We start from the raw sequence: 14,890 nt of genomic DNA on the forward strand, positions 1-14,890 counted from the left end.
TCTGCTGAGCATTGTATAACTGATAATAAAGGCAGAAGCAAGAGATGAGTAGTAAGCGATGAAGCAGATAATAACCTATCATACAGTAGAACATTGGTATATAGAAGTGCATGATATGTATGTATTTGTGTGTGTGTGTGTGTGTGTTGCATAGCAGATGTGAACATAAGCAACTTAAGTGTTACACCCAGAACTTATTATTAAATTACTTAATAATATTAAGTATCTTGTTACACCCAGAGTAATAAAATGTATAGGTTGGACACATAAGTATCTGTTTGGGATGTGGCAAATTATGAAAACTGTGTTACAGGTAGTCCTCAACTTATGACTATAATTGGGCCCAGAACTTCTGTTGTTAAGTGATGTGGCTATTTAGTAATTTGTGCCCAATTTTACAACCTTATTTTTCTGTGGTTAAGCAAATCATCACGGTTGTTAAGCAAATTCAGCTTCCCTCATTGCCTTTGCTTCTCAGCTTTTTGGAAAGATAAAATCCCAAGACCTCAGGATGCTACAAATACATGCCAGGTGCCAAATGTCCAAATTTTAATCGCATATCAGCTCTGCTTCTCCTTTTGTAATCTAAGACCTGATTGATAATACAGAAAGGCTTAATCAGATTCAGATGCCTTCAAATCTAAGCCCACCTCGCCTTGTTACACTCATATTCCAAGGGAATCCATGAGGGAGGATTTAAGATAAGTAAGATCAGAGCATACTATCTTTTGCTTGAGTCACTTTACAAATGTCTATGTACACTGATGGCAATAAAGGAACAATAACATATTGCTTGCATGGCAAGCATCTAGCACAATAGCCGAACATAAAAACTGGGCTGGTTTAGAATAGAATAGAATAGAATAGAATAGAATAGAATAGAATAGAATAGAATAGAATAGAATAACAGAGTTGGAAGGGACCTTGGGGGTCCTCTAGTCCAACCCCCTAGCAGGAAACCCTACACCACTTTAAACAAAAACACCTTGTTTGATCACAGGTAACTTGCATGAAGTTTAAAGATGCCACTAGTTTTAAAGGCAAAGGAAAACTCAGTGCATTTCTCACCTATATTTATCAATACAAGTACAGATAATTTCCTTATAGCTAATCCAAGCGAACTGCACCAAAGTGAATGGACACGCTGTAAGACAGGTATGCATGTGCCACTGCTGCAAAGAATACTCTCAAAGCAGCGCAAGCTTCATATTAAGGAAAATTAAACACTTCACCAGTAAATGAGAAACCCAGGAAAATTAATTTTCACAAATAAATTGGCTTAAAATTATAAGGGTTGCAAAACAAGATATCAAAAATAAGCCAGTTTGGAGAAGGATAAACTAAGATATGATTGCAGCCCAAAGAGATATTGGTTGGCTTACACGGTATTAAAATATGATGTATTTGTAGTTTAGCACACTCTGTTAATATGCTGTAATTTAACAAAAAATCCTAGTTAACACAATATTGGAAAAATTTCATGTATGAACTGGGTAGTTGTTCTACATAATGACTTATCTAACATTTCTTCAGTGCTAATTTTCTATTTACTGCCCAGAACTGTTAGAAAGTTGATTAATTGATTATGTGCCATAAAGTTGTTTTGGACTCCTAGCAACCACATAAACACATTTTCTCCATGACAATTGGAGTCTTCTCCATGATAGCCTGGGAGTTGGTCAGCATCTAAATTCTATACATGTAAGAATCTCACAGCCCAAGACTTCCAAAAGGTTCTATGGAATATTTACCATATGTATTGATTAGACCAAACCTGGGCATTTTACAGCCCCTGGGCCAATCTGGCCCTTAAACTGTCCCTATCTGGCCCATGTGAGTTCAACAAGAAATTAGAAATTAAATGTATATAAGTACACACAAAACAACTACATTTCTTTTATTCGAAGGCGATTACTATTTCTCCCCCCTTTCCCTAATTTACATAGGTTTCTGTGTGTATGCCTACACATTTCACAGACTTATTAGTTCCGCCCTTCACAGCAGTCCTTCTTTCTCAATGTGGTCCCTTGGGAAAATTAATTGTCCACACCATCCCTGTCCTATTGTTTCTTTTCTTATATATATCCATGTATTCATAACTATGCTTTTACTTATACCTATTATCTTGTAAGTAATTGACAAACCAAATAAAATAAAATAAACCTGTCTTAGATTTAGAACTCTGAAATTTATGAAACTTGATATACAGATCAGTTTTTACTTAGTCCCCTCAACCACAGCCCTGACAGGTAGATGGAACTGAGAAGGAATGGCCTAAGTATCTCAGTGAGGTGCACGGATAGGGTGGGGTGGCTAGTTTTAGGGTCTTTGTTCAACACCTTAATAAACCAATAAAAGAGATGCAAAGAACTGCACAGGATCCAGTCCTGAGCTCAAATATTCTTTTGAAAGCTAGTCCATACCGAGAAAGGGAACTTAGCAGGCTACTCTATTAATGCTGGGCATCTTAATTTGTAGCCGTTTATCCCAACCAGGAAAGTACAAAAGAAACCAAGCCCAAGATATAAAGATTATTGTTTACAGTATAAGAAACCATTATTTAATTACTATAACATAGCTGATGAATGAATGACAGGCAGTTCTTCATTTTCCAATGCGGTGGTAAATGCAGGTGTTTTTTTTAGGGCTGCTTGTTTGGGGAAGGTGTTAACATCCAAAGAACTGTAGTTTGCCCCATGATCCTTTGATGATTTCCCATAACTTACCTTGGCTTCCTTTAATATGGCGCCTGAGGACGCTGGGAGCGGTACGACGATAACAGCTGTTCCGTTGCCAGGCTTCTGGGCCACCTACCCTTCCAGCTTCATCCTCCCAGTCCAGACTCCAGTCTGAGCGTCCGGCACGTGTCCTGGGACACCCACCCTTCCAGACCTGTCCACCTGCTGCAGTTTCAATCCTTTTGGTATCTGCCACATCCTGTGATTTGGCAATTTCACATCCAGGGTCTAATTCCTGATTGCCATTCTCATTTCTCAGGGACCAAGGTGGAGGATCTTCTATAGCAGACTGTTTTATAACATCCGTGGTACAGCTCCCAGAAATTGCTCCTGAATGTTGGGGGTTGGGGGTTATGTTGTCACACAACATAAATAAGCTTTCTGGCTTCCCAAAGTTTTTCAAGTCAGTGCTATAGTCCACATACCCATCATTTTTCTTCTTATCATTCCTGTCCAAGGTATGGCCACCTGTTTCCCAACCCTCTGTTGGACGGTCACTGAAATTCCAACTTCCCTTCAAACAGTTTGTATCCAAATGTTCTGCATTTCTGGAGAATCTAAAATCAGCATCCTGGGCACCCTCACGCAAAACAAAAGGTTTCTTGTGAACCACTTGGGTGTTATTTTCGAAGTCTGTATAGCAGCCGTCTTCTTCCAGATAGCCATTGCTTCCTGTCTCATGCTCCACATACAGATTCATCTTCCTCTGGTCCACGGATTCTTTACCCTCCTCCACATAGTCCTTGCAGTTTCGGGTCACGCTGCCTTCCCTGTATCCACTATCCCCATTTTTGAAACGGTCACAGACTCTCTTCACAGGTCTGATGGTGCCATACAGGTCCCTGTTTCTATATTTGCTCTTCCAGTTTTCGCTACCACCATCTTGCCCATGTTCCTTATAAATCTTTCCTCTCCTTCCAGAGCGGTAGTCTTGGTACTCACGGTTAGGGACTTGTGACAGACAGATCTGTTGTGCTGGAGAGTTTATCTGATTTCTGGACTCAGAATAAATACTCATGTTCTTCCTGGTGTGCTCTTATCCCACCCCACCCACTTTCCTTCCTCAGAAGTTCACCATTCTTCATAACTACCCTTTCCCTGCACCTCACCCCTGAGACGGTGCTGACTAACTGCCTACAACAGAGAAGCTGTGTAACCTTCGTACTCAATCGGCAGCCAGTTCAGACAGCCTCTCCCTGCTGCTGGCAGGTAATGAGTAACAAGAATGCCACAGTTTGAATTGGACCAGTGCCCTGCCCAAACCGGCTTCTCTGCTTTATAATGCTAAAGGCAGGAGTAAGTGACCTCTCTTTAGGGCTCGTAGGCTCAGGAAAACCAAGCATGTGGTTTATGTGTTTATATCACCCAAGGACTTCTCTGGGCGTGGGAATACATTTTTAAAAAGCACGCAGCTTTGGAGAATTGCCGAACTCTGGATTTTTAGCTGTCTCTGGTCTTCTTTTAGTAGAAACGCTGATAATCTTGACTATTAAGATACCCCGCATCAACAGTTATTCATAAAAGTACACTGATAGATAAACATGCACCCCTTTTAACATTATTAAGTCCACAGACCTGTTTTCCCAGTGACCCATTCTCACCCAAGAAACCCAAATACATAGCAAACAATACAACCCTGGGCCTGAATGCTTTTCACATCTCAGAGTTCAGTTAATTCATTGCCTCAAGCCTAAAAAATCCTAGATAGACACTCTAAGTTGCTGATAATTAGCATGGGAATGATTAAAACTTCAGAAAATAAAACTGTGACATTTAATGTAGAATACAACAGTTTACATAGAAAGCCAACTTAATTTCACAGGTTTCAAAGAAAAACACAAAAACACCTTCTTAGCAGATTTTCTAAGAAGATAACAGGAAGAAGATGTTTTCTGTTTTTCTATGATCACTAATTCTTTTATTTGCCCCGTCTATTTTTCTCAAGTCTCCATGCCTCATAAAAATGATCAAAATTACATAATCATTACTGAGGAGAGAGCAGGAAGAGGAGAAAAACACCAAGAAACAATTTCTGATGCTCTGCAAAGAACTCAGATGAGCCAAACTGCTTATTTATTCAGTGGATTTAAGATAGCAGGCATTTTAAAGTGCATCTTCCCAAATGCTAATAGCTTTCTAGTCAATAAAAATGGAATAAAAACATTTGCACATTATAATTTATGCACATGGCGATTGGCAGCTAGTTATTCTTCTAAGATTCAGAGCAACTTTATTATTTTCATTCTTTCCCCAACCCTCACCCCTCTCAATTTCTAGTTAATTGATATTGATCCTGCTGGTTAGAATGCATTACTGTATTGCAAGCTAACTCTGCCCACAGCCTGAAATTCGATTCTAAGTAGCTCAAGGTTGACTCAGTCTTCCATCCTTCTGAAGCCAGTAAAATGAGGACCCAGATTGTTTGGGGGCAATATGCTGACATTTAACCCGCCAGAGAATGCTGTAAAGCATTAGGAGATGTACTGTAAGTCTAAGTGCTATTTCTACTGCTATTCCATTCTGCTTCATACTGGGTTGTAGGATATATACAAGAATTTGTTTGGGCATTTGGCCTAAATACAGTATTCATTTTGGAGGGCTACTTGAATGTTCTTTACCTGTTTGCATTCTTTTTGCAGGGTTTCACTGTTAACAGACAGAATCAGAGTAAAAGGGGTGACTAAAAGAAATTTGCTTCCCCATTAATCATGCATATTTATTTTTAACACCTGAAACAAGTTAAGTGGCTCTGTGGTGATAACATTGTCACACCATGGTAGTTGCACAGAAACAGCCCGTGAGTAAACCACATGTTCAAAAGCTAAGGAATTTTTTTATAACTAATGCATTACACAATATCACTGCTCAAGTTACAGTTTAATCTGATTACAGTTGTAAGCAAGAAAAGTGGACATCTAGAATGTATTTTCCCCACAAGTATACCTGTACAGACCCAATCTGACACATTCTTCCCAGCCTGAGGCCTCTTTTAGAAAGACGCTATGAGATATTGAACATAAAAAATCTTTTCTAAATACTTGCCCCAGTCAAAGATCCGGGAAGAGCAAGAGGCAGTTTAGATTACTGAGCACCTTAAAAACCAGAAATACGTTATGAGAGAATAGGGCTGAATAGTCTCCTATTACTTCCTCTTTCTTTGTGGAGTCCTTGGTGCTCCCTAGATTTGGTTGTCCCAAAGGTGCTTTTTTCAAGAGGCAACTGGACTTTCTGTTTTTTCTTTGAAGATGTTTCACTTCTCATCCAAGAAACTTCTTGGCTTCTTGGATGAGAAAAACCAGAAAGTCCAGTTGCCTCTTGAAAAAAGCACCTTTGGGACAACGACGACCTGGATGACTGAGAATCGCCATAGACATCTAGGTTTGGTTGTTTGCTTGTAGACATTTCACCATACATATAATGTTACCTGTTTGGGTAATGAAATGTCTGCAAGCGAACAGCCAAACTCAAGAGAGTATCAAGGATTCAAAATTTCAATCTGAACTACATATATTCTTTTCTCCTTTTTAAATTCCACCTATACAAAAGGTAGATGTGTGGTCGGGTCTGTCCTCTCTATCCACCCTCACCGAGACTGACAATACTCACCCTTCAGCTCCTGTAGCTCCAGGCACAGAGTTGATATTTTACAGTCACAGAGGTCCACGTTCTCTAGTGTCTCAGCTCGTCCAGCCTCATCCTGTGGCTGTTCCAGTGTTTCACTGAGCTCTGTGTGAGTCTTCCTGTAAAAATCAAGTTCTTGCTCTAATTCCTGAATTCGATTCAATAAGAAAGGACATGGAGATGTCCTTCCAGACTCAACAGTGTTCCCTTGTCTCTCTCTGCTCCACAGCTGCTGCTTAACTGTGGCTGGGCTTTTCCTTTGGCTCCCTGGAGGTGGAAGTGGTGCTGGCCTGGAGGGCCGCATAGAAGGTGGACTACTCTGAGAGAAAGGGGGGTTGCTGGGGCTGAGCCTTACTGGCACATGTGGTGAGGCAGAGACAGGGACCCCAGGTCGAGGAGGGGGCGGCCGTAGCACCTTTCTTCTCTGTGAAGTATTCTCTACAGTACCACACACAATATCTCTCTCACAATTGAAATCCAGAATGGAAAAATGCCGAGCAACATTATCCTGCTCAAAAGTATCGCATCCACCGTGGCCTATGGGATTTGTCAGGCTCTGTTCAAACTGAGCCAACTGCTCTGTCAGTTTTGAATCAAGGTCCCCACAGATTTCCCCATGGGCCACACCTTGAGGGAGTTCATTCTGAGTCCCTTGCCAGGTAGGCCAAATGTCCAAGCTCTCCTGAGTTGTTCCACTGAAGCCGGAAGAATGAGATTTAGGATTCTGCTGCTGACCATCCATGCAAACAACTAAGTCCTCACAAAGAGTGTTGTGGCGGATCAGACTATGAGCCTCTCCATCCTGCTCTAAGTGCTTGCAGCCCTTCAAATGGTCCCATGAAGTGTTGGGGGTTTGAATGGGCTCTGATTTATGCAAATGGTCATAGTGTTGGGTTTTTACCTGAAGTGGAGAATGAGGTATGGAAGAAACTCCATTTACAGTTTTATCAGAATCTAGGGAAGAAGTGCCTGACACGTCTAAAGGAACAGAGCCAAGGCAGCCTTCCTTCTGGTGATTTGGTATTTGGTTCTGTTTTATTTCAGAGTCCAAAGAATCCAAAGGAATTTGATACGTCTTTTCCTCAGTATGGTCTGAACTCCATCCAGGCTCCTCTGACATGCCAGGGGAACCTGCTTTGTGAAGACTGGCTATAACAGAATCCACCCCCTTTGGCAAATATCCAGATTTCCATTGCTGTAGGTAGTTCTCCTCCAACCTCACAAACCGGTGAGGAAAGATGCCACGTCTTCCTCGAAGTTCTCCCTCTAGCCAGCCATCTTCCAGAACTCCCAGAATCCGGATCCGTTCCCCCACCTCAAAGTCTAGTTCTGTCGATTCCAGGGCTTGGAACCGATAGAGGGCAATCCCATAAGGTCCTGGCAATGCTACTTCATCCCTCCACAACTTCTCCTCTTCCTGGGGATATGTGTCCTTTGTTCCATTTATTTTTGGAATCTCTGATGAAGTTGGGTCATCTGGGTTATTTTTGGTTTTTAGGGGACCCAAAAGCTCCACAAATCCCTCTGGGAAGATGCCACGGCGACCTTGAATCTCCCCTTCAAACCATCCAGGTTCTGGAATTCCAACAATGATAATCACATCCCCTTCTCGGAAATCAAGTTCCTCCTCCATCTGGGCTGAAAGGCTCATCAGTGCTCGGGCCTGACCCAGAGCATAGGATGGCATTTCCAGGGTTGCGCCATGTAGGAATCGGGATCCAAAACCTGAGAGGCTGAGTTCTCGAACACAGGATGATGGGAAGAAGCCGCTGGTGCCCCAGCTGCTCCGGCCTTTCAGCCAAGGAGATGCTATAGAATCATCCAAAATCACCAGGTCTCCTGCAGGGATAAGGAATACATTTCATTTTATTTTATTTATCAAATTTCTACATCAACCAGTCAACAGCTTGATTTGCACCCAGACGTAAACTGACACCCAGTGCATTTCGCATAGCCAAGGTGTTATAGAAACTGTGTCTCCACATTCTACTTTCCCAGATACTCTTCAAGGGTAGCCCCATATAAAATGCACTGCGGTAGTCTGTAAGTGAGATGACCAGGGCATGAATGACAGAAAGAAAGGCTTTTTGATCCAGGAAAGGGCATAACTAGTGCACAACATAAAGTTGTACAAAAACGTCTTAGCCATGACTGCCACCTTGTCCTTGAGGGGTCATTAATCCAAGAGGACCCGCGTATCAGCTCTGGATCTGTCTGGAGTAGGGCAAACCCCATTCAAGACTAAAAATGATAACCCCCCAGACAGAGGGAAGCCTCCTACATACAGCCACTCGGTCATAACAGTCTTCAGCTGAAGCTGGAAGTTCCCCATTCAGACCCCCAATGTCTCCAAGCACCATGAAAGGGTATCTATAACATTGTTTATTTCACCTGGGATAGAGAGATATAGCTGGGTATCATCCACATACTGATGATCCTTTGTTTGGTAGTGACAACTGATGTCATTCAGCAGCTGCATGTAGATGTTAAAAAGAAGCAGAGAGACTGAGCCCTGCAGCACTCTACGAAGAGGGCCCTCTCACTTCCTATCAACACCAACTAGGACAAGTCCTGGAGGAAGGAGGTGAACTAATAGAAAACTGTCCACCACTCTCAGCTCCTGAGGCTGATCCAAAAGGATACCATGTTTGATAGTACTGAAAGCTGCCAACGGATCAAGAAGAGCTAGGATTACCCCCAACCTACTCCTGCCAGAGGTCATCCCAAAAAATGGCTCAGGCGTTCCCTGTTCAACTCGGACCAGAATTTCTGTTACTAAGCAAGGTGATAGTTAAATGAGTGGATTTTGACCCTTTTTGCCATGGTTGTTTAGCAAATTATCGCAGTTAAAAGAATCACACAGTTGTTAAGCAAATCTGGCTTTCTCCGTGGATATTACTTGGTGGAAGCTACCTGGAAAGGTTGCAAATGATGGTCTTATGACCCTGGGATGGTGCAGTCGTCATAACTACATGCTGGTTGCCAAGAGACCAAATTCTGATCACATAACTAGAGGGATGCTGCAACAGTTGTAAGTGTGAGTGTTTGCAAGTCATTTTTTTTTTTAGTGCTGCTGTAGCTTCAAATTGTCACTAAATGGTTGTAAATCAAGAACTACCGGCAGTCCAACTTAAGGTTTCAACTCAAAGCAGCCAGTCACAGAGATTGCTCTCAATGGCATTTGACAAACAATTACATTTATTTATTTATATTTATTCCACCTTTTATGGCGGAATAAATACCTCAAGGTAGCAAACAAATCCAATACTCCCTCCTCCTCCTAACAGCAACTCTGTGGGTTGGATTAAGAGAGAGTGACAGGCCCAAAGTCATCCAGCTGGTTTTCATGCCTAAGGCAGGACTAGAACTCACGATCTCCTAATTTCTACCTTATTGTCTTAACCACTAGACCAAATGTGCTGGAAAATGGCAACTCTCCTAGTGACCGTAGAGATTATCAGACTTCTGTTCCAAATATAGCAAGACTACCAAGGTACAGAAGCAGAAAGACCTGCTGGGTTGCTACGATCAGAACTAGGACACAGAATAGAATTCCTTTTGATGGACTGACAGAGATTTACAGAAGAGCAGAGCATTAAGGAGCCCAAGTAAAGAATGCATGGAAATCGCCAGTACCTCTCTGCAGGGCCAAGCTGCCAGGCTCTTGGGAAGTAAAGTTGCTGATACAAACAAACAGCTTCTCTCCTTGCTTCATAACAGGAACATCCACGGGTTCTACAAAGCTGCTGGGGAACTGGCCTAAAATGGATAAGAATAAAAACCTTGTTCAATAGAACAGAAAAAAAAAATCTAAATAGTGGAAACTATAGTCATGGTTCTGCCCCTGACATCTATTTCAATCTTCACCATGGCATAAAAGCACCACAAAGTTTTCTCCTGCTGTCATCTTTTCCATCAGGATTCTCCCAGCATTTCACACAGAAAATATGGTGGGAAATGCAGCAGTGTAATAAACTGTCTTCAGTGCTAACTATTCTTTTGTCAATTCCATAAAACTGAGGGAATTGTACACTACTTTCCTCGTTTAATATACACTTGCTAAGATAAAGAAATTCTGCAGTGTACATCGTTGGAAACTGCAAAAGTTTTGCTATATGAGAATTGATAAACTTTGATAACTCGCATTGGTAACACCAACAATATGCAAATCTAAGAAAAATGTGTTATGGTTTACCAGGTCATTGGTTTACCTTACTTAGTATTGTCTAATATCACAATTGCAGCCTTAAGCAAAATTAAAATTTCTTAATTGAATGGTTGTCACACACGAGAGATATGTTGCTTTTCCTTTGTGTGGGACAAACTTTTCCCTCCATCCATATCAGGTTGTTCTTTTTACTGGAAATGTGATTGTCACTCTTCATCTAGATAATAAGTTATCTATAATTTGTGTCCATGAAGAAGCATTGATATTTTCTGTCTAGATATGGGACTACCAGGACATCAACTATAATGCTGTACTTGTCAATATCTGTAATGATTGTCTTAGTTCTAATATGTTTAAAAATAGGTTCTGGAATACAAGTATTAAATCAAGTGGTTCAGATTATTGTTAACTCTCTTAATGGAGAAGTAAGGTATATCTTAAATATTTTTGGGTTCTGTGATGAGCCACAAGATTGAACAATCAATGAATGCAGAGAGTAGGGAATGGCTCCCTCTCCTGGTTGTTTCACGTTTTCTTTCTTATGTTCTCAAAAGATAGCTGCTATACAGCTACTTGAGATCAGAAAGCTTTGTCAACATGACTTTTTGATGGATACAGTTTATATCAGCAAATTAACGTGATATGCATATGGTTACCATTTTTATTTACTAATCAGCACTTGTTCAACTTTTTTTCATCTCTTTCTCTCTTTCAGACATATGCACATGGACACGGACACACTCACACACATAGTGGGAATAATCAGTGTTGGCAGAAAGTTCCACAAATTTTTGTTCTGTCCTGCTTTTCCAGTATTAAGTTCCTGAACAATAACAATTATTGTGAATTTCTATTTCATAATATAAATATCTGTATACCCATATTTTTGTAAATAATTTTTATAATTTACATTTTATGATAAAACAATTGTTTTACATCAAAAATCAAAATAACACAACATTACCATTTTAGGATTATCTCCATATTTAAGGATTAATTTCCATAATTCGATTCTTCCATCTTTTCAAAGCAATAAACCAGAGGCATCTGCCCCAAGCTGTGATTTCATCAAATTAGTAAAATATGTCTTGTGGTGTCACAAGGAAAACTCTGTTACTAACTTATTTTCTTATAACATCATGATGCAAATACAATAAGCTTGCATCACAATGTACAGTCTGGGAAGATTGTGTGAAGAACAATAAAGGAAACTATTCAGAAGTAACACTTTGTTTTTCTTGGTTCTTGGGGCCTAACAGGAATACTGACATTAAAAGAAAAAGGACTCAAAAAAGGATGCTGACATTTCAGAATTCTTGTATAGGTAAAAATGTATGCATCCATTAATGAGTACTGTTGCTGAATCTGTGTACATGCTCACTATTTCATGAAGTTAACAGCAAGTTGGTTAAAAAAGAAGCTAAAGTGGACAAGTCAAATATTTTACGATATCCCATCAGAATATACTACATATGAAGATGAGGAGGATTTGGTTCTCTCTGAGTTTGGTTGTTTTCTTGCAGATATTTCATTACCCAAACTAGGTAACTTCACTAGTATTTCTGATGTTACCTAGTTTGGGCAATGAAATTTCTGCAAGAAAACAGCCAAGCTCAGAGAGCACCAAGGACCCCTCATTTCAACCCTAAACTACAAATATTCTCATTTATCAGTACAAATGAAGATCCAGGCAGCCTTCCTCAACTTCCTGATTTCTCAGTTACCAATACCATAACCGATAGCAACAACATATTTGAAAGACAACAGGTTGAGGAAGGCTACTGCAAAGTCTAACAGAAATATATGTGGGGTCCAGTGCATTGATGGATTATGTTACCTAGATGGGTAATGAAACGTCTGCAAGAAAACAAGCAAGCTCAGAGAGCATCAAGGACCCCTCATTTCAGTCCTGAGCTACAAATATTCTCCTTTATTAGAAATATAATACGCATATATTTTAAAATTCTGATACAACTTATACCCACCTTTTTAAGTAGCCATGCCCTTTAATGATCCCATAAGATAAATCTGATAATATTCTTTCAGGTTTGCACAGAGAAAGAAGGGCAGTTTCAATGAAAGAGAGAGAGAGATACTGTGTCTCGGGTCATTTTGCTAATTTTCAAAACAGGTACTGCCCTAAAAACTATCCCAAATTGTTCAGGGTATTGTGGCTACCCTGATCCCATATACTGAGTATATTGAGAATTATATGCCACTTGACTGGTTAAGAAAACAAAGAATTATAAAAGAAAAAGAGAAGCAAGCTGCTGATATATTAATAGCTATCTCATTTCTCTAATTTCAAGACCAAACAGTACAACAGAGAGATATCAGGAAGTGTGTGGGAACCTAAAGATTTACAGAAATGCCAAAAAGTATTAGATCAAGAAACCAAAATACCCCTTCAAAAGGGCTGGGGGAGGGAGGGGATAAAAATGTCTCCTGAATAGCTCCACAAAAAATGGTGGTCTCATCCATATAGCCATTTGCTGAGCTTTCCTCTTGTCCTAGAACCAAAAAGACTTTTATGTCAGCAGAAATTGTGCAGCATACCTTTCAGGCATGCCAGTATGGGGCTGTGCTGCATTGCTGGTTGCAGAGATCTACCATGTGACACTGTTAAGAGCAGAAAATGATGGTTTCCTTGACTGGAAGTTCAGTTCTAGTTCCAAAACCACAGGAAAAGTTACCACTAACCATTAGGTAGAAAGGGCATTGGAGTGGTGCTCATATGCATCCAATCCCATCTTTTTCTAATTTTTCATAAAAGAATAATTGATCTTTCAACTGCTAAATAGTAGTAAAGGCTTAAGAGTTTTTAAATCTTTATTTATGATGAAATTTCCTTTTATTTACTTAGCTTTACTTGTTCAGCTCCTCTAGCACTTCTACCCTAACCGTCCATGGAGATTCTCAGTCATCCAAGTCAAAAGGCAATTGGACTTTTGTTGTTGTTGATGATGATGAAAATGTTTCATTCTCATCCAAGAACTTCTTCGGTTCTGACTAAATGATGGGGAACGGAAGGATTTTTTATCCTTTGACTGCAAAGAACATAAATCCTTCCATTCCCCATCATTCACTCAGAATCGAAGAAGTTCTTGGATGAGAGGCGAAACATTGTCAAGAAAAAGCAAAGGAAGCCCAGTTGCTTTTGAAAAGCACCTTTGGGTTCTGACACAACCAACTTCATGAACTGACCCAAAGACCTTTCAGATGTACCTGTGACTCCTTCCTTCTTCCCAAAGAGCCAGAACTCATCTATGACTGCCAGCACTTCAATGATGTCCCCCACAAACAGTGGTAGCTCCTCAGATACGCTGGGGCAGAAATCAAAGACAGCTCGCACCAGGGAGCCTGTCTCCATCTTTGGAATCTGCAATAAAGAGATACAAAATCCAGATTAGGACAGCAATGCCAACATGTTACAAACTGAAAAAAGCAGGTAACGGTTGCAGAAACGCAAGAACACCAGCTCATTCCAGAAATCATGCAAAGACTTATACCAGCTACTCTTTTGTGGAACACGAAATGTATTTCCACATCCCGCTAATCATAGCATAACAATGCCTCGGTATTTTTATTTTATTAAAGATTGCAATACACAGATAATACAAAATATAAAAAAGAAGTGCAAAAAAGAAAGGAAAAAAATTAAAAGAAAAAACTCCCCATTATCCTTCCAGAAAGTATAAGCATCTGTAACAACATTATCATCTCTTAAAATACAAATAAACAACCTCTTCATCTCACATCAATTCCCCTCTCCCCATCTTTTAGCTATCATATTTTATATTTGTATTTTTATTGTTTTGTAGCATTCTATTTATATAGTTTTATTTTTAATATTCTAATATTATTATTAATATCCAGAGTTATGCTGTGATAAAATGGGTGGCCAATAACTTTGAATGATAAATAAATAAATAAATAATCTCATCCGATTTTCTATAAACAAGTCTTTAAAACCTCAACTTCCATTATAATCAGGAAAAAAAATCCATTCAGTTACCTGAAATAACAACCTATGTATTATAAATTTGATTTAATGAGCCCATTTTATTCCTTTGTTTTACATTTATATCTCACTTTTTATCATTAAACAAATCCTACAAATTTCATCATCCAAATTTACTCAGTAAAAAACCAAGAAAAATGATCAGAGATAACAACATAGCTATTTTAATTTTAATCAGAAAAATTTGAAATATAGCAAATAAACAAAATCTTAAAATATCATCATCCAGTCCTGGTTAAAAAAATCCATTAAAAATTTCCAGAAATATCCGTTTAATTTAATTTTGGTCAAATCAACCATCTTTATATTCATTCCTCTTACCCCAACAATCTTAATATTCAA

At 39.6% G+C, this 14,890-nt stretch overlaps 1 protein-coding gene across 3 annotated transcripts in view; it reads right to left on the reverse strand.

The window, feature by feature from the left end:
- The window catches only part of DNMBP (dynamin binding protein), a 55,390-nt gene that overhangs the window by 25,672 nt on the left and 14,828 nt on the right, over nucleotides 1-14,890 (reverse strand). Inside the window, exons 2-6 of one of the 3 annotated variants that reach the window (XM_087932948.1) lie at nucleotides 13,753-13,906; nucleotides 9,996-10,118; nucleotides 6,345-8,198; nucleotides 5,342-5,356; nucleotides 2,727-2,966 (exon numbers count right to left, since the gene is read on the reverse strand). In XM_087932948.1, the coding sequence (XP_087789074.1) occupies nucleotides 2,727-2,966; nucleotides 5,342-5,356; nucleotides 6,345-8,198; nucleotides 9,996-10,118; nucleotides 13,753-13,897 (2,377 nt within the window). In that variant the 5' untranslated portion in view covers nucleotides 13,898-13,906. Of the gene's footprint in view, nucleotides 1-2,726; nucleotides 3,875-5,341; nucleotides 5,357-6,344; nucleotides 8,199-9,995; nucleotides 10,119-13,752; nucleotides 13,907-14,890 lie in introns of those variants that run through there. The other 2 variants (XM_026701242.2, XM_026701243.2) reach the window with 2 other exon arrangements.

The sequence above is a fragment of the Pseudonaja textilis genome, chromosome 4 (assembly GCF_049901715.1).
Source record: "Pseudonaja textilis isolate UNSWEBS1 chromosome 4, rPseTex1.2, whole genome shotgun sequence".
Lineage (NCBI taxonomy): Eukaryota > Metazoa > Chordata > Lepidosauria > Squamata > Elapidae > Pseudonaja > Pseudonaja textilis.